At 39.9% G+C, this 23,029-nt stretch overlaps 1 protein-coding gene across 1 annotated transcript; it reads left to right on the top strand.

The window, feature by feature from the left end:
- Window positions 1–10: 10 nt before the first annotated feature.
- bcat1 (branched chain amino-acid transaminase 1, cytosolic) lies at window positions 11–21,980 on the top strand. The gene is made up of 11 exons (XM_034673694.1): window positions 11–400; window positions 1,079–1,134; window positions 4,269–4,463; window positions 6,131–6,241; window positions 6,407–6,526; window positions 6,604–6,764; window positions 6,859–7,001; window positions 7,192–7,277; window positions 7,933–8,073; window positions 13,872–13,946; window positions 21,532–21,980. Exons 2-11 carry the CDS (start codon window positions 1,105–1,107, stop codon window positions 21,568–21,570), a joined length of 1,101 nt encoding a protein of 366 aa, XP_034529585.1. The 5' UTR covers window positions 11–400; window positions 1,079–1,104; the 3' UTR covers window positions 21,571–21,980.
- Window positions 21,981–23,029: the final 1,049 nt, after the last annotated feature.

Genomic DNA, 23,029 nt, shown 5'->3' with positions numbered 1-23,029 from the left:
CAGCTACTCCTCCGCGTGGTGAGAAGGGAGCATCGCATTTAATACAGCACTCAAAGCAACACTTCAACTACATGTTGATCTGCATTTACCAGACACGTGGATTAAACATTGATTCATGCTGTCTCCCTTCAGGGCCTCCTCTTTTTCAGTGTTTCAGCCACATTTCCTCTATTTTACAAAGGCAGTGGTGTTTCGCCTAGGACACTCTTCACAGCAGAGAAGTACCTGTGCTGAAATATTAATTGGTCTTGGATGTTTGGTGTCATGACAACACAATAATGGGACTTGTTTCAACCCCGCCACTCAGTAAGCGGTTTATCTGGAGGAGTTGACGGTGCTCAGCTGGTGTTAAAGTTCCATTACTGCGACGAACAGGTCTGAGCTCCCGCCTGCTCTGAAGGTAACTTATCCTATCTACTAGTCCACAGAAGTGAAGACAAGAAGGACAATAGTTGACAACGTAGAATATGTTTTAAAAAAACAACTTTAATTAATTAAAACAAGCCTAATTACTGATAGTCCTCCTTAGATTCCTTTGTGGGAAGTTACAATACAGTAACCTATCACCTGTAAGCTTATATTGTTTGTGAAGGCAAGTGATACGGAGTAAATCCGTCACGTGACCTGTCTGGCATTCAAAAGTATATGCCTATTTGATAAAATGTGCATTTTTTGCAATATGCTGATGAATAAAAGTAGTGATAGGATATAATCAATTAAGCAAAAACACTTCAATACTAAGGTGAAACTTACTTTGAAGCATACTCTTCATGTACCAAATGCATTCTGCGGGTTATTGCAGTTGTGTAAATGTATTTTTTCACACATCAGGTTGGAGAAACTACCATGTCAACTTAAGTGTCTTCATGAAAATTGTAAAACATGACATGGAACATAAGATTACTTTTTAAAGCTATGGTGGCAAGGATGCAGGTTGGAGCCTTCTGGAAATACCTTCCTCATGCAATGTTAACAGCCTATTTGTATGCAGTTAATAGTGCATATCAGTTGGATCCTCGTTTTTGAAAACAAGTGAGCATTTTTATTGACTTCTTCAAAAATTTTAAATTGTTTTCAGGGAATCTGCTTCACTTCCACTCAACAATGGCTGACAACATCGTTCCAAGCTTTAAGGTATTGATTGAAACGTGTGTTGTGGTCATTAGATTTGTAGAATGTATGGAATGTTTAACTTTACCATGCAGCCATTTAAATATGGAAATGATTTAAGAGTACCTACCCTCAGTAGCTGCTCCAGCTGCAGCATCTTGATGATTCCTTGGCTTCCTGACACTTAAAAATCTCCCATTTTCCTGCACGTAGAAGATATTCCAGCGCTGCTTCTTGTCCTCATATTGCCAAATGTGGCACCGAAGACCGAGCCTTAGGAGCCAAAGTCATTCAAAAGTTTTCATAATGTGACAACAAAACATGTGAAAATCTTGTATATCCCAGCACCTTGTAAAATCCAATTGAGGATAAGCTGTGCACACATTTCTAAGGCACTTCATTTAGCTCCTGACTCATCTTTCATGTTGCATTGCTTTTTTGTTGTTGAAGTGACACAACCAGTGTCCACATCCTGTGCTTGTGCTCAGCACAATCCACTTTCCCAGCTCACGCTAAGTAGCTAGGGCTTTGCTTGTTTTCTGACCCTGAAGCTGTCTACCTGACCAGTAGACAGCAGGCTCAGGTAGAGATTAGAGTGGATATGTGTAGACGCACACACCCACACACAGACGTACACACACAAGCACGAGTGTTGGCTTTGGGTTAAAGATGTGTCTTTACTTCCCCTGTCATAGTTGACTTAACTCATACTTGATTGCTGCTAAAGCACTAACTGTACCTAGAGGTAACATTGAACAAAGGATTAATGACAAACGTGAGGACAGTTAACGATTACAAGGAGAAAGGAGAAACTGGACCTACTGTGTTATTGAGTTATCTTGTGAAGTGAAATTTTTACAGCTGTTCAAAGATGGTGTACAAATGGTTATCTGGAAAACTGCAAACAAAAGACGATTGGGGAAGAAAAAATGAAAAAAATCCTTAAAATATATTAATGTTCTTGGTATAGCACTAACAATCTGAGACATAAAGTACCGTGGAATATGCATTACTCCCACCACTTTCACATGGTTATGTACTGTTGTCACTCACCACTCTCCAGCTCTGTAATCTGGGATTATGGCACAAGCAGCCTTCTGCACCCTGAAGGAGAGGATGACGAGCCAGTCTAATCCCAGACAGTTGGAGCAGATAACTAACTGTATGTCAGACCTGAAAGAGGTGTCTGTTTGAAAGAAGGAACTCATTACTGACTTACAGGACAACAGTCGGACAGTCTGTTAGTCTTGAAAAATATGACACGTTTCTCAATCTGCTGTTACAGTAGGACCCAACATAAAGGCAGTTTGGGAGACAGAACTCAGAGACTGGATGCCTCAACATAAAGCGTATTCAAATGTGATAGGATGTGTTGTATATTAGAAAATAACCTTTGATTTTAACAGTAGAGGATAACTGTTGCTAGACTTCTTTTTATAAACCAGTCGATGTCAAAGCATCACCTGCTGGGTAAAGATGTGGTTTGTTTGGGATGTTATTCCAAAACCTGCAATGCTTTATTTTACAACTCAGTGGGAGAAGACAAGCTCACCCTGACACGAGACCAACACATCATCCCATCAGTTAATTGATTGGATAAATTGTTAACTTACTCTCCTCTATCCCTCTTTCAAGACCCAACTTGGTCGAGGCATGATGGCTGTCTAACATGAGTCTGGTTCTACTCGAGGTTTCTGCCTGTTAAAGGTGACATATCATGCAAAATTGACTTTTTAATGGTTCTTTACCTGAAATATGTTTCCCTGGCATGTCTACAAACCCCCCGAGAATGAAAAAAATCCATTCTGCCCCTGTTCTGATTTCTCCACCTTTCTGTAAATGTGTGTGAAACCAGCCGTTTCAGACTTCAGTGTTTTTGTTACGTCACAACAATATCCGGTCTGTCACGGAGTCAGAGCTCAGAGCTTGTTCAGCCCATAGACTGTATAACATAATACTGAATCCCTCCTCCGTTTTTCATTACCTGCACAAATGTGTGCTAACAAGGAGCTTAGGAGGGAGGCATGCTAGTTGTAGGCTGTCTTAATAAACACAAAGGTCAGTTTTACTCCCCACGTCTGCAGATTTGAAGATCTAGTGGATGATTTTTATTTATCATGGATAAGTGCTAGGGCTAGTTAGCATAGCCACATAGCTACATGTTCGTAGCTGTGTACCAAGACACACGTCTACATACTGATAAATAAAACAACAAGAAACACTAAATCTGTGACCAATCCTTCAGAAAGGTCCTGCTACAGGCGCCTCTCCGTCAGGATCAGATTCAGAGGGTTGAAGTAACGTGATCTCTGAGCAGCCGTGTATATTCAGCCAACATGTAAACATTAGATCAACGTGCTGGAGAGCCGAGGCACATCCACTTCTGGAGGGGGCGTGGTCAGAGGGAAAACAGAGTGTTCTGATGAGGAATGAAGAAGAGGGTTTTTCAGGCAGACCAAAATCTGATTTCAAAGTGTTTTTTTGAGCATAAACTTTAAAGACATGTTTTGGGGACCTCTTAGACCAATATATATTGATGAAAAAAGCGTGATATGTCACCTTTAAAGGAAGTTTTTCCTCGCTACTGTTATTAGCTAAATACTGTGAGGTGCAATGCTCATGGTATAAAGGTGGGGTCAGACTGAGTCTTATCCTGTCTTGGTGTTGGGTCTCTGTTCATAATTTGACATAGAGTGGTCCAGACCTGCTCTGTTTGTAAAAGCGTCTTGAGATAACGTTTGCTGCGATTTGGCGCTCTCCAAATAAAGATTGATTGATTGATTGATTGATTGATTGATTGATTGATTGATTAACAAGTGGTTGCTTATTGTAACAGGCAGCAGTCACAGAGCAACATATTGTAGCTCTGTTTTTGGTCTCCACCAGCGCACTCCAATATATTTCCAAGATGTTTACTACTTTCTCTCTACTGTTTTGTTTATGCCGGTTTCTTGCTCACATTTACAAGAGCTTTATTTATTAGCTTTTATTTTTACCTTAAAAGAAATGCTTGGAGTAAACCAAAACAAGCTGAAATGAGAAGCACAGAGTTGCAAATTTCTTATACTTTCTGCAGTAAAAAGGTTTCAGTTTTTAAGCAGGTGCTTCTTTCTTTATATCGACACCTGCATAAAACGTTTTACATGTGTTTTATCTAGGCAGCTGATCTGGTTATCCAGCTGTCCTCCACCCTAAAGGCCAAGCCTGAAGTCTCCACCTTCGGGACGGTCTTCACCGACCACATGCTGACCATAGAGTGGAGCGTGACTGAGGGCTGGCAGGCTCCGCTCATCAAGCCCTTTGGGAACATGTCACTCCACCCAGCGTGTTCATCACTACACTATGGCGTACAGGTACACTGACCAGGAAGGATTCAAACTTTAAACTTACTTTTAAACCTATCTTAAGCTTATTAGATGCCAAGATAGTCCAGATGGGTGGGCTTCATGGTCTTTCAGGTTAAAGCTAGGGTTGGTAGTCATGGAAAACTGGCATGAATTTGAATGCAGCATTTCCTCAGGACTCCATCTAACTCCTCCCCCCCCTCCCCTTGGAGCTCCTCCAAGACGACGCCCCCGCTCACATGCACGAGCGCCGCTGATTCACGACCATATGATGGTGACTGATTCAAAACCGGTCCTCAGCACATGGTTTTTGTTTTGCACTACATCAACTCATGTCTCACTCAGCAGTAAGAAAACACCAAAACATTCTCATAGTGAAAGTTAAAAACACAAACAAACATGAAATGTACGCTCTGCAGGAGGCGGGCAGAACGGCAGGACAGGATTTGATTGGTTTCATCATTTGGCTCCTGATGGCAGTGATTGGTTGGTGTTTTCCCAGGTTTACTCCGGCTGTAGATAGCAGCTTTTCTTACCTCTTTTTTAAGAACACATTATGTATTGATTACCATCGGGACATAAAGATCATTTTAACCAGTAGAACAAAAAGTGGATCTAAATCTGATTACCAACCCCAGCTTTAAACAGCCAGATGAAGAATTCCAGGGCTTGTGTGATCTCAAGTGTTCTGTGATTGTGAAACTGGATAAATGACACTGTTATGTTTTTAAAAACAACATTGGAGATGGCTGAACTTTGCAACAGCATGGGCCCCAGTTTGTTCTAGTAGTTAAGTCATGCGCCCCATGTAAAGAGAGTTTAGTCTCCAAAAGGCGTGGGTTAATTCCGCAATGTACCCCCTTTCTTGCATATGACTCCCCACTCTCCAGGTTTCCTTCTCTATTCACTGTCCTATCCTCTGAATGAATAAAGGCTTAAAAGCCCATCCTTAAAGATACAAAAATTCAACAAATCTCAGCATGATTACATCGTCCTTCAAAACTTGCATTATTTGTGATGTTTTTTGATCAAATGATCACTCAGTCAATGTTTTAGTTGTGTGCCCATATAGCGTGCAGCCCAGGTTTGACTCAGAGCACCTCCCGTTTCCCACATGTCATTCTCCCACTCTCTCCCTGTTTCCTACCCTATCCACTGTCCTCTCCTTTATAAATAAAGGTGTAAAAGCCCCCCAAAATATAACTTAGAAAAAAATATATAATTATTTGCACCAATCACAACAAAAATATATTACGATACTTTAAATCTTCAGCTAGTATAGACCATACCAAATGGTAGTACTCAAAGAGACTCAACTTTATTCAACCAAGAGCACGCACTTAAAAAAGTAGCAAGGATAAACATTTTGAAAGGCAGAAACCTCAGGTCCAACCAGACTCTTTTTATGGACATCAGTCTGCAGTGACCAGAATGGACAAGAATGTCGGATAATGAGAAACAGAAATACAAAAATGGACGTAGACAAAAATACAAGCAAAATACCCTGATAATAATGTTTTAGTGGATTTTTCTAAAAATACCAAGGTATGCTCAATTCTTTTCATATTATCACTACTGTTATTCAGATTCAGCATTTGTTTTTCACTGTGATAAAGTGCAATCTTTCTTTATCATCATTGCAGTTGATTTTTATTCCACCTCTCCTCTCTTACCAGCTATTTGAAGGCTTGAAGGCCTATCGTGGAGATGACGACCGTCTACGTCTTTTCAGACCCATGCTCAACATGAACCGCATGTCCAAGTCTGCAAAGAGAGCCTGTCTGCCTGTAAGACCGATGTGTGGCTGGATGAATGGATAGACTGAAAGGAGAGCTTGCCTTTGATATTTTGATATTTCATCACAGTGCTACTTTCTTTTGCCTTTTTTTGTATTTTCCTCTCCTTCAGTCAACCTCCACTTTCCTTTTTTTATCCCACTGTCCCTCCTCCAGGCTTTTGATCAGGCAGAGTTTCTGGAGTGTATCAGGCGGCTGGTAGAAATTGATCAGTACTGGGTTCCTTACTCAGACTCTGCAGGTCTGTACATCAGACCAACCTTTATTAGCACTGAGGTAAGGGAGATTGTTAAGCATTGCAATAAGTTTCTTTCTTTGAAATAAAACTTTATTAATTCATATGCCTTTGGTAGCCCTCTCTGGGTGTGAAGAAGCCAGGCCATGCCTTGCTGTATGTGATCTTGTGTCAAGCGGGGTCTTATTTCAACAATGAGGCAGAGGCTTTGTCCTTGTGGGCTGATCCAAAGTTCACACGGGCATGGAAAGGAGGTACTGGAGACTGCAAGATGGGAGGGTGAGTATGCACATACTGTGTGCATGTTTCTTGTGCTAGGACTGTGGGCACTAAAGTAATAATCATAGCTGTGGTTATTTTGGATTTCCTGCAGGAATTACGGATGTTCCTTGTTGGCCCAGTATGAAGCAGTGGATTATGGGTGTCAGCAGGTGCTGTGGCTGTATGGAGACGACCACCAGATCACTGAGGCAGGGACCATGAACATCTTCCTCCACTGGATCAATGAGGATGGAGGTTTGTCCAATAACAGCTGATGCAGTGTCGGTGTAGTGGAAGGCATAGATCTCAATGTTGCACAATCCTGACCTCCTCTGGCTGAACCGTGTCACTGCAACCTTGCCTTACAGAATCCTCAGCAAATAAGTTTATAAAATTCATGCCTTTCAAATTCTTGCATTTATCATGTCTTATTTTGCTCTTCAAGAGGAGGAACTTGCAACTCCACCTCTGGATGGTACCATACTACCAGGTGTAACCCGACAGAGCATCCTGGAACTAACCAGTGAATGGGTGAGTAAAAAATAACTATTACATTCAACATGCATGGATAAATATTCCATCTAGCTGACAGAGATATTGAGACTTTTAAACGTAAACTAAAAAAGGATTGATTCAGTCGGGCTTTTATGTAGGGTTAAACAATTGTATTACTTAATTTTTACTTTTATATTAATTTAAATGTTACTTTATTATTTTACTAATTTTAACTGTTATCTTATTCTATTTTTATTTATTGTTATTATTATATTATTATTTATCTGATCAGTTTTATTGATATTTTTAGCCTTAGTTTTATTTTCAACTCTTATCCTTACGCTTTTTAAATATATTTTAACTATTTTTATTCTTCATTTTGATGCTTTAACTTACCACATATTTTATTTTATGTTTATGTTTTCTTTAGTTTAACTCTCTAGTTATTTTAAATCTCATTTTTTTTTTTTTTTTTTTTTTTTTATTATTATAATAATTATTATTTTATATTGTAAAGCACTTTGGGTTGCATTTGATTTGTATGAAAGGTGCTATAGAAATAAAATAAATAAATGTTGATTGATTGATTGATTGATTGATTGATTGATTGATTGATTGATTGATTGATTGATTAATCTAAGGTATATTATTATTATTAACTCTGTTCTCTTCTGCTTGACTTTGTGACCAGGGTGACTTCAAGGTGACCGAGCGCTACCTGACCATGAGTCAGCTGTGCACTGCTCTGAAGCAGCAGCGGGTTAGAGAGATGTTTGGGTCTGGCACAGCCTGCATGATCTGCCCCATAGGACACATCGTCTACCAGGGAATGGTAAGAGATGGGAGCACACACATTTGGTATTTTTCTTGCTGTTCGATAATCTGAACCAAAGTCAATCCTATCAAACTACATGCAGTTTGAAAATAAAAAATGGGTGCATTGTATCATTTTGATACTACTGACTTCTGTGCTTGGATAAAGTTGGTAAAAAATATAAATTGTAAGCCTAAGAATATGTATTTTTTTTCATACATGTTACTATGTTGTCCTTACTTTTTAAACTATGGTGATAGTGGGGCAGCTTGGATCAATCAATCAATGAATCAGTCAATCTTTATTTATAGAGCACCTTTCATACAAATCAAATGCAACCCAAAGTGCTTCACAGCCACTGAAAACAAGAAAGAAGAAGAAATAAAACACTGAAGAGACATTATTATTAAATATCAGTAAAACTGAGTAGATAAATAAAATAAAGAGATGAATGAATAAATAAATAGAAATAGAATAAGATAACAGTTAAAATTACTAAAATAATAAAGCAACATTTAAATCAATATTATAGTAAAAGGGAAGTAATAAAATTGTTAAACCCTACATAAAAGCCAGACTGAATAAATATGTTTTTAATTTACATTTAAAAGTCTGAATATCTCTGTCAGCTCCTCTCAGATCCTCCAGCAGGCTGTTCCATCGCCTCGGAGTGTCGTGGCTGAAAGCAGCGTCACCAAATGTTTCTGTTCTCCTCTGAGGAACAGCTAAAAGAGAGGAGCCAGAGGATCTGAGAGGCCTTCCTGGTTCATACACTAAAAGCATCTCTGAGATGTAGTCTGGTGCGAGGCCATGCAGCGCCTTAAAAACTAATGAAATCATTTTAAAATGAATACAAAAAGAAACAGGCAGCCAATGTAAAGATTTTAAAACAGGCGTAATGTGTGCTCTCCTTTTGGTCTTGGTTAAAGCTCTAGCTGCTGCATTTTGTATTAGTTAGAGTTTGTTAATTGTGTTCTTTGTAGACCAGAAAGGAGAGCATTGCAGTGGTCCAACCTGCTGGTTAGAAAAGCGTGCATTAGTCTCTCTGTGTCGTTCAAAGAGAGACGTCCTCACTCTAGAAATGTTCTTTAAATGATAAAAGCTGTTTTGGTGATAAAACGAACATGTGGTTTAAAATTAAAATCAGAGTCTAATAAAACAACTAAGTTTCTTGCTTCTTGGCTTGGATTAAGTCCATGAACATTTACTGTGGAGGCCAGTCTCTCTCTCTGAGCCTTTGAGCCGATGACAAGTCTGTCCGTTTTGTCCTGGTTGAGTTGTATAGAGTTATGTGACCTCCAGGCTGGATGTAAATATACAGTTGTTGAAAAGCCAACCAGGGACATCTTGTGAGCTCTTGGCTTAAAACCATTGACTGTATATTAAACATGTTTCTTTTGCTAGAAGCAGGTCTGAGATCAGTGTGTGTTACCTTTGATTATGTGATGCATGTGCTTAGTTGACTAAGCGATTAAACAGTGTCAGCCGTGCCAGATGGCACCAGAACTACTACTTGGATAAAGCAGTTATTAGTATTTTTAATATGCTATGCCTGAATTGCCAGCTATAGGTATGTTATGTGTAAGCTGTAGCGCAGCCACTGGCAACAAGCCAAGGCAGTTTCTCAGGTCAGTAGTGAATGCAACAATGCTATACTGCTCTACTATCCAGAAGTTAGCACAGATGACAGATGGCATCTCGTAGTGCGGCACAGTTTGGCTGTATTATGATCTAGAAAATTGAGGTAAAGTTTTATGTAGGCTGTGTCTGGCTAACTCAACACAGTGTGCAACACAGACACAGGCATGTGGGCGCTAACCTTCAGGGAGGGCCAAGACTAGGGTTGCCACCTTGGATTTGTGAAAAAAAGGGACACTCGACCAATTGTTTGGGGTGGAGGACTCGGCCACTATGACCAGTTCAGACTGAACATAAATTGGGACATAGGACACTGGTAAGCTCTGCCGATGCAATCTGGTCTTCTTCTGTTGAACTTTTTTGGTCATAAAGTTGCAATGGCTGCCTGTTTTTGTTTGTTTGATACCACAGCTTGATGCTTTTTGTTTTGGCATGGATTTCCAATGTGTTTTTCCCTTCATATTTTACAGAGATTTTCGCCAAACACAAAACGCATGTGGCAGAAAAATGGCCTCCCTGGGTCGGCCGTACCCATTCAAACTCTGACAGTGTCGCCCAGTCACGATTGTAACTAGTTTTTTGTCATGCTGGTGGCTTGCATGTATTTGCAAATTCAGCTTGCTGTCTCACTTCGGTCAAGTTTCCCTCCCTGCTTGAGCCACTTTGAGCGCTAGGGCAGGCGCGCTATGCATAGACAGAAAGAAAACTTTAAAATAGCTTTAAAGGTGACTTTTTTATGGTTCTCTACCTGAAATATGTTTCCCTGGCATGTCTGCAAACCCCCCGAGAATGAAAAAAATCCATTCTGCCCCTGTTCTGATTTCACCTTTCTGTAAATGTGTGTGAAACCAGCCGTTTCAGACTTCAGTGTTTTTGTTACGTAACAACAATATCCGGTCTGTCACGGAGTCAGAGCTCGGAGCTTGTTCAGCCCATAGACTGTATAAAATAATACTGAATCCCCCCTCTGTTTTTCATTACCTGCACAAATGTGTGCTAACAAGGAGCTTAGGAGGGAGGCATGCTAGTTGTAGGCTGTCTTAATAAACACAAAGGTCGGTTTTACTCCCCACGTCTGCAGATTTGAAGATCTAGTGGATGATTTTTATTTGTCATGGATAAGTGCTAGCGCTAGTTAGCATAGCCACATAGCTACATGTTCGTAGCTGTAGCTGTGTACCAAGACACACGTCTACATACTGACAAATAAAACAACAAGAAACACAGAATCTGTGATCAATCCTTCAGAAAGGTCCCGCTGCCTTTCTGGCAGAGGTCGGTTTTACTCCCAACGTCTGCAGATTTGAAGATCTAGTGGATGATTTTTATTTGTCATGGATAAGTGCTAGAGCTAATTAGCATAGCCACATAGCTACATGTTCATAGCTGTAGCTGTAGCTGTGTACCAAGACACACGTCGACATACTGACAAATAAAACAACAAGAAACACTAAATCTGTGACCAATCCTTCAGAAAGGTCCTGCTGCCTTTCTGGTAGAGGTCGGTTTTACTCCCCACGTCTGCAGATTTGAAGATCTAGAGGATGATTTTTATTTATCATGGATAAGTGCTAGCGCTAGTTAGCATAGCCACATAGCTACATGTTCGTAGCTGTGTACCAAGACACACGTCTACATACTGATAAATAAAACAACAAGAAACACTAAATCTGTGACCAATGGTTCAGAAAGGTCCTGCTGCAGGCGCCTCTCCGTCAGGATCAGATTCTGGATCAGATTCAGAGGGTTGAAGTAACGTGATCTCTGAGCAGCCGTGTATATTCAGCCAACATGTAAACATTAGATCAACGTGCCGGAGAGCCGAGGCCACATCCACTTCCTGAGGGGGCGTGGTCAGAGAGAAAACAGACTGTTCTGAGGAGGACTGAAGAAGAGGGGTTTTCAGGCAGACCAAAATCTGATTTTAAAGTGTTTTTTTGAGCATAAACTTTAAAGACATGTTTTGGGGACCTCTTAGACCAATATATATTGATGAAAAAAGCGTGATATGTCACCTTTAAATAGTCGCAGAAGCACAGGGGATCTTTCTACACTACAGAACAAAGGAAATCAAATGAGGTTTTTGCGTTTTCCCCAAAAAACAGGACAAATTGTTTCCCGGTAGAGATTTGTATGTTCCCGGGACAGCTGGTGAAAAAAGAGAACAATTCTGGGAAAAAGGGGACGGGTTGCAACTCTACCAAACTGACACCGTTTACCATTTGCGGTTTTAAAAGAAATGATTGCTTAGTTTTCCTTAGACTAGTTGGTTAGTTGGAATTTAGATTTAGTCACTTGGGAACATCCCTAGCGTTGATGCTTTCTACTATGAACTAAAGATGTCGTAGCTATCAAGCTCAACAGTCAGAAACATAGTTAACTTGCATTGGGACATATAAGGTTCATTTCTCTGAGGAAAGCCAAAGACTCTTCAACAGTCTCTAGAAGGTCAAAATCTTGAGGTGCTCCAGTGAGTCAACGTTAGCCTCGGGTGTAGGACTTCCTGAAGTTGATACACTGTAAAAAATGCCCCTCCAAAAACAAGAAAAAAACTTATTTCAAGGTACTTTACCTTGAAATAAGCAAAAAAAAAAAACTGCCAGTAGATCAAGTGAAAATTTGCTTGGTAAGATTTCTTAAAATAAGATGTAATATTTAGAAAACTGTGATCTTAAAATTAGCAGGGAAAACTTACTCTAAGTAATATTGTACCAGTTTTTTAATGCTTAGTGTCTCAGAATAAGACAGGAATGATAACAATTAGTATTTTTTCACTCAAAAAAACATTTCTGCACTAATACATTTCATATCAACTTCTTCATTTGAGATATATTCACCTTCATTTGAGTTGTATTATAGCGGCACTTCTCTAGGTTTAAGACCATCTTGTACTTGAAATAAGATGACAAAGTTGAATTTGAGCATTTTGAGATATAATGTCTTCTCATAGTGAGCTGGATATACTAATATTCAGTCATGTTGTTTTTAGGATAAGACAGCTATGCTCTAAAGTAGGTGTTTCATTGTGTGCATGTAGTTTGAGGATGTATATTATTATCTGATTTAAAGAAACAGTGCCTGAAAACTGAAACCCACCCTTAAAAACAACTTCTCTTTCGTTCTTTCTTTCTTTCTTTCTGTCTGTCTGTCTGTCTGTCTGTCTGTCTGTCTGTCTGTCTGTCTGTCTTTCTTTCTTTCTTTCTTTCTTTCTTTCTTTCTTTCTTTCTTTCTTTCTTTCTTTCTTTCTTTCTTTCTTTCTTTCTTTCTTTCTCTAATAAATAGATCTGTTTTCTGATAGATTCGCCAATAAAATGCATTTACTTAAATCAAGTAAAGGGTTTGTCTTAAATCAAGATTATCCATCTTCTACAAATAAGATCTCAGCTTGAAAAATGTCTGAAATGTTAAATAAACCTTGTTTCTTCTAAATTACAACTCAAAACAAGATCATTTCAAGATTGTTTGACTAAACAAGATATTTAAGATGTCTTAAAACGAGCCCTCAATTTTGCTCAAATGTTACTTGTTAAGTAAATGTATCTTAAATCAAGTGGGAGAAGACATTTGGACTGAAAATGAGACAATTTCACTTGGTGAGATTTTGAGTTTTTGCAGTGTAGTTAAGTCCCTGATCCTAAGCAAAACATAGTGCTGCACAAAAAACCCTGCAAAACATGAACTTGACATTTTTTACACACAAATATAGTTGGATTAAGCAGATGCAATGTAATTTGCTAGGCTACACTATGTAGCTTCTTGTTTTATTCCTAGTTATTAGCCTTTAATCTCCTCAAGCTGCCCTCTCATCTGGTACATGCAAAGTTAAAGAAAGACTGAATTTCTTTCATTTCAGATACACAGGAAATAAAAAGTTATCTTGTCTTTATTTGATCAACTTTTTCTTATAAGCTAAATTAGATTAATTCAAAGTAGTTAACTGTGAATGGTGATACAACTTTCAGAAGTCTATTTTTTGATCAATGAGGCTCATGGTCTCTGGTGAAAACATGGACACTTTTCATCTTAAGAAGGCCGTTTGAACCCTGTGGCTGCTTTTCTTAATACCATTATGTGTTTACTTAATATTCTCTATGTTTTTGTAATTTCATTTTAACAAGTGCATTTGCAGGGCTGATTAAATTATTAAAATTGTGTGGTGTTGTGTTTTTTTTTTTTAGAGCTTGAATATCCCCTGTCAGGAGAAAGACACACAGCTGACTTCACGGATATCAAAAGAACTCTCAGATATACAGGTTGGTGGAGGCACTGACACACACATTCATACAGTGGTGCACATGTGCAGACACACCAACATCCAACATCCAACAGATGTTTCCCCTCGCCCAGTAACAGCTGGCTGAACATCTGTGTTCTTTACACTCCTGTCGCCCTCAGGACTCTGTTTCCATGTAGTAACAGGTTACTTTGAATAAAACATTCAGTGTAGGGGAAGAATTTAGGTGCTACAATTAATGGGACTAACTGATAATGCACATAAGGATTAATACTTGCTTATGCTAACAGATTTATTAACAAGCTAAGGAGATGACACTGAACATTTAAAAGTTATCTAAATTGAACAAGCGATAGGTAAAAAACAATATCTAACCTAACTTATAATGCATCTCTGTAATTGCATTTCAGGACTGTTATCTCACTGGTTACGTAACTGAATGAGATAAAAGCATTATGTTGTTATTCTATGAACATACCTCTGTTAGTCCTTACTCATTGTACACCCACTGCATGACTGTAAGTAGACAATAAGTGAGCCTCATTAGGTAATGAGTAATGACTTTGTAATATTGTTCATGGCCTACAAACACACCACCTCTACAGTGAAGCAGTGCAGGTTTAAACAGACTCATAATGTTTTTATGCTGAAGGCTTTATTTGAGTTAATGTGCGTGTTGTGTACCACTGGCCTTTTGTTTATTGCGCTGTGTAATGAGCCTATTATTAGTGGGAGTATGAGTTTGAATACAGTCTTTACTTTCTCACTTGAACTGTAAAGGAACCTCTTATGGTTGGATCAGCATCAGGATGAGAATGTCTTTATTACCAGTGTACAACAAACTATTATCTCACAAAACTTCACCAATGTTAAAGTGGACAAAGTATGAAAAACTCACTGTACAGTATTTTTTTAAGTTATATTTTTGGGCATTTCAGGGGAGCAATGAGTGGGGGAAGACATGCAGCAAATGCTTAAAGCCTGATTTATACTTCTTTGTCAAATCGACGGCGTACCCTACGCCGGAGGCCCGTGTAGCTCCTGTACCTACGCAGAGGCCTACGCACATAGCTGACGTTCACCTCCTCCAAAATGTAACTACACGTAGAATCGACACGGACCGCAAGCCCTGTGATTGGTCGGCTCGGCGGCTTGTATTTCCTGCATTTACAGCACTTCCAGCATCCCCGCTCATCGGCCACACACCGGCCGTGTATTTCATCTCCTCCTCTCTATTCTTCATGTAATCATGTCTGTGTGATAAACAGCAACATGTATCAGCTGTAGATTAACATAACACGCTCTGAATCTCTGTGGAAAAGGAAACAGAGATCGTAGGGGGGCCGGAGAGACCACACTGCCCTCGATCGTTTCGGTGGGGAATTGCTGCGCGACACGGACACATCGACGCACAAGTATGTGGGGCTCATGTCTGCGTCAGCCCCTGCTGCGTAGGGGAGACGCAGAAGTATAAATCAGCCTTAAGGTGGGAGTCGAGCCTGTGACCGCTGCCACAAGGACTGTAGCCTCTAGGTCAACCGCACCCCACTTTTTCAGTTTTTTTGGACATATACATGGTATTGGGTACCCAAAGTATCCCTGCTCTCCTTGGAATGTCATAATGTCATTGTAATTATACCTGGCCCCCACCTGGTATCATCCAGTAGTCTCATCTGTTGGCTACTGGATTTTTTAACTGTTAGACCACAACGGGTCAGGGTCAATGGTGTTTTATCAGATGTTCTTTTATCATCCACCGGTTCACCTCAGGGTTGTGTTTTATCTCCGCTTTTATTTGTTTTATACACAAACAATTGTCAGAGTAAACATGCAGGACACCACATTGTCAAGCTTGCCGCTGATTCTGTGATTGTATCCCTGCTCAACAATAGCAACCCGGACCATGGCCCTGTGGTGGCAGAATTTACAAATTGGTGCAATAATTCTTTTCTGAGGATAAATTCTGGGAAGACAAAGGAGCTCCTCATTGATTTTAAGAAGACCCCCACTGCCCTTTCCCCTGTTTTTATTGATGATGTGGAAGTGGACATTGTGAACAAGCACAAATATCTTGGCACTTTTATTGACGACAAACTGACACTTGAGCATCAGGTCGACGCTGTCTGTAAAAAAGCCCACCAAAGAATGTACTTTTATCGGAAGCTCAGGGGTTTTAATGTCGACACGACTTTTATGAAGATGTTTTATTCCTGTTTTATTGAATCGCTTTTAACCTTTTCAATGGTGTCTTGGTACGGGTCAACAAGTCTAAAAAACAAAAATAGACTGCAGGCCATAGTCAAGATATGCAGCAGGGTTGCGGGCACACCCCTGCCTGACATGTCAAGCCTCCACCGAGCCAGGACCCTCAGCAAGGCCTGGTCCATCGTGGCTGACCCATACCATCCCCTTTTTCTTGATTTCGCCGGCTTCCCTCAGGCCGAAGATTCGCGATGCCGAATAGCAGGACGAATAGGAAGAGGAACTCTTTTGTACCGACAGCAGCTAGTCTGCTTAATAATGCCGCAATCAACTTTTGGGATTCCTAAGTCTCAGTAGGAGCCACTGGCCCTGAGGTATTCTGACAACATCATATGTGGCCCTCTTTGAAAAAAGTTTGGACATCCCTGCTCTAGGTCAACCGCACCCCACTTTTTCAGTTTTTTTGCACATATACATGGTATTGGGTACCCAAAGTATCCCTGCTCTCCTTGGAATGTCATAATGTCATTGTAATTATACCTGGCCCCCACCTGGTATCTCCACCCTGACCTTCAAAGCCACACCTTCAGAGCTAAACTTTTTGGAAGTCTGCCATTGCTTTACTCATATGTCCCAGCTGTAAGGCCGAAACTGCCTTCCATATACTACCTATGGTTGCAGTGTGCAGTACGTACTGAATACTGCATATTGTATACAGCATACTGCGTTTAAAGATAGTCTGACTGTTCTGTTGGATCTTTTATGCGGTACGCTGGGCCACACGCTGCTGGATTACTGGTTTTGAAAAGTGGAAGTAAATAACGGTCACGCTGATAGAGAAACTGCTTCTTTAGCATCACTAATGATTTAATAAGTTAAGAAGTGTTTTTTATGGAATGTAATAATTTTTACAGCACCTTAAAACTGAGTTCCCCCCTGTCAAAAAAGAAGAAGCAGAATGAGCGCTGTGCATTGTGGGAAACAGTACACGAGGCTGACTGGTCCGATGCATACTGAGAAATGTTCCCAAATCAGTACAGCATCCAGGGAGTTTTGGCATACTGCAGATTGTGCTCTTGTTGACATACTACATCAGGGGTGTACAAAGTACGGCCTGGGGGCCAATTGCGGCCCATTCAGGTCCATTCAATTATGGCCCCAAGCTTCCATCTTAAATTGTGTTATTATAGCAAAGAAATGAATCACATTCTGAATCATCTGTACATTTGTATTTTGCATTTCTTTAAAGCGCACAAACAAAACTCAAGTCACCCCAGAAACGTCTCAAAAAGCTCCATATGGACTACTTTTATAAATTCAAAGCTCTGGATATTCTGCAGGAATATAATTAGGAGGAAACACAAGGACTCTTAAAGTTGGCAGGTTTTCAAATTAATGTTTTTATCATGATGTGAAAATGTTCTTGATGAACAGTAAAAGTTCAGAAGACACAAAAGAGGACACAAGACAAGATCAAATTTATGAAATTGTGCAGAAAAGGCAAAAATTGGTGTGTAAAAATTAGTTCAGAATGCAGGACAAGAATTATTTAGTTCTTAAAATGTTGTCTGCTGGTCAGAAAGTCTTAAAAACAACATGAAAAAGAAGTGTGATGAAATCCAGATCATGATCCTGTCATAGAAAAATAATGAGACAATATTTTTTCCCACATTGCCCGACCCTAATGAAAAATATTTTCCTCCAGAAGAAGATAAAGTTTGCTAATGTTTACATGGCTTGTGGAGAACTGATGACTTCCTAGTTACTGATTCATTGAGAAAAAAAAAGTGAAATAATTGTTATTAAATAGAGATTTCATATATAACTTTTATGATTCCTAAGTCACCTAAGTCTCAGTAGGATCCACTGGCCCTGAAGTATTCTGACAACATCAAATGTGGCCCTCTTTGAAAAAAGTTTGGACACTCCTGTACTACATACTGAATTTAGACCAAATCAGTACGTATACTCGTACAGTAGGCGGTTTGGGAAACAGCCCATGTTTTCTTGTTCTGGTCGTCCCTTCCCCAGGTGAACCTAATCATGAGTTAACGAGGTCCACCTGCTCTGAGGCATTTAAAAGTCTACTGCTGCCCTCAGAGAGGAGGACAGTGGAGCCTCCTGGCTAACAGCTACAGTGTGCTGGCCTGTCAGTGAAGTTAGCCCCGCCCCTTATTTTGCAAAACTCATAACTTTAATAGTTTAAAAACTGATGAGTTGTTAAAAAAAATCTATCCCCCGTACAGTATGTGCAAATAGAGAGGTTACCGCCTCGTTAGAAGCTATGAATGAAATGTTCCTGTGTCACTTAAAATTACAGTGTGCAGCATTTAAGTGGCAGTTAGCAGAATGGCCTTGTTAGAGATAGAATATCATATCCACAAGTAGATTAAAATCAGTCTTTTCTTTACACACTGTACCTTTAATTTGTGAATTCACTAGAAATAGTAAAGCGCAACCATTTACATCTGCTTTATGAACAGTAATACAGTTTTCTACATAACATTTTTAGTTAATGATTTTTATTTTTATTTGTATTTATTTTTATTAAAGTGTTGCTTAACGATACAAGACGGGTGAGAGACATGACAATATCATACACAATATACAAAACAAAGTGAAAGACAAGACAACAAGTGAACATTTCAGAGTGATGCGTGTGTGTGTGTGTGTGTGTGTGTGTGTGTGTGTGTGTGTGTGTGTGTGTGTGTGTGTGTGTTCTTCTGGGGGGTGGTGCCAAACATTAAATAATTATAATAAAAGCTACATAAAAGAATACATTAAAAAAAGATATAGAACTCGTACTTCCATTAATAATATTAATAATAAAGACAACAATCATCAGGAATTATTACTACCATCACATACAAATTAAATGAATAATAATAATACTAATGGAGAAATAAAAGATGGGGGGGGAAACGTTTTCAGTGAGCAAGTAAGAAATTGAGTTAATATAAATAAAGAGATTAGGGTTGACCCCAAATAGTGGAATATTGGACGATTCGTTCTAACGAGCCTTAGTCGACTGCCAATCTCATAGTAGAATATTTGCATATGAAACGTGGATCATTCCATTCAAACCATGGGGGTGCTCAATGTCTAATTTTACATTATTTTCCTGTTTCCCTTAAAAATAGTGTCTCATATATCCTGTTTAGATATAAATATAGACTTATTTAATGTAATTCTGAGAACAGCTCTTGAAGTGTTAAATCTCTTTAAAGTGGTAATTAAATCTCCCCTGGTAATTAAAGGTGGACTCTCCCATTTAGCGGGGACCTGTGGAGCAGACGTACCTCAGCTGGTCTTTAAATCTTTCTACGTTCATGGCAGCTCAAAATGTCAGGAAATAAAACTTCAGTTGATCCTAAAAACTAGTGATGAAGATGAGGAGCAGCTTCATGAAGAGGGCTGTGAGATCAAGGATTACTGGACCACACAAAAACTGTACCGGGCCAAAAGAACCAGGAGGGATACCCAAAGCTGTCTGAAGCCTCAAAAACAATCCACAGCATCCCATCCACCTCCACATCATCAGAGAGGATATTCTCAAAGACAGAATTTACAGTCAACAAAGACAGGAGCGCACTTCTGCCCGTACACACGATGGTTTTCCTCACGTACAGTTTGAAAAGACTCAAGCGGACAAAGACGAGATGAAAGACTGTTTTAAAAGGTTCTGTTAAGAGATTTAAAAACCCTTTAGCTGGTTCAGGTTTGATGTTTAGCCTTAAGTTAGACAAACTACCCTCCACAGTGCTGCTCTCCTCTGTGTGAACACTGTTTAAATATCTCCTGATTCCTTATTCTATAGTGGAGCGTTGTTCCATGTTTAACTGATGGTGGCCTTATTTGAGTTTTCTCTCCTTCATCACCTCGTTGTTTTTGCAAAATAGATTTAAAAAATTTAAGTTTTATACTTATAATACTCTGTTGTCCCTTTCACTTTAAACTATGAGTCTCTTAATTGTAAAGGGTTATGTGTAATATTGTCATGCGGTCACCATCATGCAGACTTTGGGTCAATAAGGAAAAACAACAAACATTCCACTATTCGTCGACTATGGGCAAAATCTGATGAATCAGATTCGACTAAGCAAATCCTTAGTCGGGCTCACCCCTAAAAGAGATATAATAGTACAACTTAGTTAATGATTTTAATCAGCAATGTGATTTGAATCTGCTAAGAGATTTTAAATCTCTACTTTACAAGAGTTTTAGCAAATAATGCAGAAGACTGGAGGGACAGCTTGTCCTTGCCTCTATGTCATGAAGACTGATTATGAGTGATAAGCTCAGACTTAATCTGCTTGAACATGCTCTTAACATTTTGATAGCTGATGTGTCTTATCTCTACGGTGACTCTGGTGTCTTTTCTTCTGCCTTGTCTCTCCTTGTGCCTCCCTTTATTTCCCATGCTGCATCTGTGTTTTTGTTGTTCTGTCTCTCTGGTCGGTCCGGGGCAGGAGATTAGCATATCTGCCCTCTCCATCATTGAGGCCTTGTATGCATGCATGATGTGTGTGCTGGATTGATACACCAAATCTTCATAAGCGATAACATCTTCCTAAGTCGACAAAGCCGTAGAGAGATACAGTTTCCGACCTAATGCTGGAGTGTGGTGGGTTGGAGATAGGGGCAAGACAAACTCCTGAATTCTCTCATTAAGCTCGCTGTAATTGCACAAACCCAATTATTGCCTCAGCCTTTTGTGATCTTCAAAGCCAAGATGCTGCAAATGAAGCCTCGAACAAGTGGGTGAGGAGGAGGAGGAGGAGGAGGGGGAGGAGGAGGAAGATTCGAGGGGGGAAGCGGCGACGAGAGAAGCTTAATGAACAATAAAATCGACAAAACGCTGGAAAACGCTGCGCTTCTTCCGCAACGCTGTTAAATCTGTTGACATTTCATTTGGAGGGAAGCAGTGCAGTGTTATCCCCCCCTCTTGAAAACAACATTGTGCAACAAACAAACGAGTGGTCTGAGGCAGCAGATGAAAGATGGGTTTACTAAGTCGCCCTGCTGTTCCTCTTTCAAGTTAATTAGAAATCACATTCTTTTGTTTCCCCTTCGCAGGCGTTTATTTACTTTCTCACTTCGACCATTAGAACAAATTTGCAACATGAGACACAAATAATTGGATTTGTCTCCGCGGCTGTCACGGATTGGGGAACATTTTGTTTTGATTTTTATTATAGTTCCTTTTCTCTGTTGTGTTGTGTTCTGTTGATGGCTGAGTTTGCAGATTTGCTCACGGATATTTGATTTCATTTCTTGATTTGTGTTCTGCTCGCAATTAAGCAGAACTGAGCAAGTTGAGAGCTTAGTGATGTGAGGCTTCCTTAACTTCTAAAGACCAGACACTCTCTTGTAACCTTTCCATGACTTTTGTTCTCTTACAGTTTGGACGCACGCCCAGCGACTGGGCCTTCCTCGTTTAGCAGTGATGAAGAGGCCTGGAACACATGAGCAGGACGAGTGTGTGTACAAGAAGGTCAAAGTAATGCAACAACCAAAGAGATGACGCACATTTATAAGAAAACAATGCATGTGCAATATTTGTAGTCTAACTGCAATATGCTGCAAAACTACTCTGGCATTGGTGTCACAACACTTTAGCTCCTGTTAAACTTAGACTAATAATGATCACACAACTGTCCAGAATAATTAACATAAGTAGGCTAATGTCTCACGCAATACTTCACAATAACTTACAGTAGCAGAGCCACCATGGCTTACTCTGCTGCTACTTATCTCTGTTTTAAACAACATCCAGGATACAGCTGTGGCTTTGATAGAACATGAACTCTAACATGTGTATGAGTTTCAGAGAAGTGTAACACTTGTGTTAGAGTTACTAACCAGCCACAGGGGGACTTTAACTTTAAAGGTGACATATCATGCAAAATGGACTTTTTAATGGTTCTTTACCTGAAATATGTTTCCCTGTCTACAAACGACCCGAGAATGAAAAAAATCCATTCTGCCCCTGTTCTGATTTCTCCACCTTTCTGTAAATGTGTGTGAAACCAGCCGTTTCAGACTTCCATGTTTTTGTTACGTAACAACAATATCCGGTCTGTCACGGAGTCAGAGCTCGGAGCTTGTTCAGCCCATAGACTGTATAAAATAATACTGAATCCCCCCTCCGTTTTTCATTACCTGCACACATGTGTGCTAACAAGGAGCTTAGGAGGGAGGCATGCTAGTTGTAGGCTGTCTTAATAAACACAAAGGTCGGTTTTACTCCCCACGTCTGCAGATTTGAAGATCTAGTGGATGATTTTTATTTATCATGGAAAAGTGCTAGCGCTAGTTAGCATAGCTACACAGCTACATGTCGTAGCTGTAGCTGTAGCTGTAGCTGTAGCTGTAGCTGTAGCTGTAGCTGTAGCTGTAGCTGTAGCTGTACCTGTACCTGTAGCTGTGTACCAAGACACACGTCTACATACTGACAAATAAAACATCAAGAAACACTAAATCTGTGACCAATGGTTCAGAAAGGTCCTGCTGCCTTTCTGGTAGAGGCCGGTTTTACTCCCCACGTCTGCAGATTTGAAGATCTAGTGGATGATTTTTACTTATCATGGATAAGTGCTAGCGCTAGTTAGCATAGCCACATAGCTACATGTTCGTAGCTGTGTACCAAGACACGTCTACATGCTGACAAATAAAACAAGAAACACTAAATCTGTGACCAATGGTTCAGAAAGGTCCTGCTGCAGGCACCTCTCCGTCAGGATCAGATTCTGGATCAGATTCAGAGGGTTGAAGTAACGCGGGTCTCTGAGCAGCCGTGTATATTCAGCCAACATGTAAACATTAGATCAACGTGCTGGAGAGCCGAGGCACATCCACTTCCTGAGGGGGCGTGGTCAGAGAGAAAACAGAGTGTTCTGA

Source organism: Notolabrus celidotus, chromosome 21 (assembly GCF_009762535.1).
Source record: "Notolabrus celidotus isolate fNotCel1 chromosome 21, fNotCel1.pri, whole genome shotgun sequence".
Lineage (NCBI taxonomy): Eukaryota > Metazoa > Chordata > Actinopteri > Labriformes > Labridae > Notolabrus > Notolabrus celidotus.
Note: the sequence above shows the minus strand (reverse complement) of the source record. Positions and strands in the feature narration are given on the sequence as shown.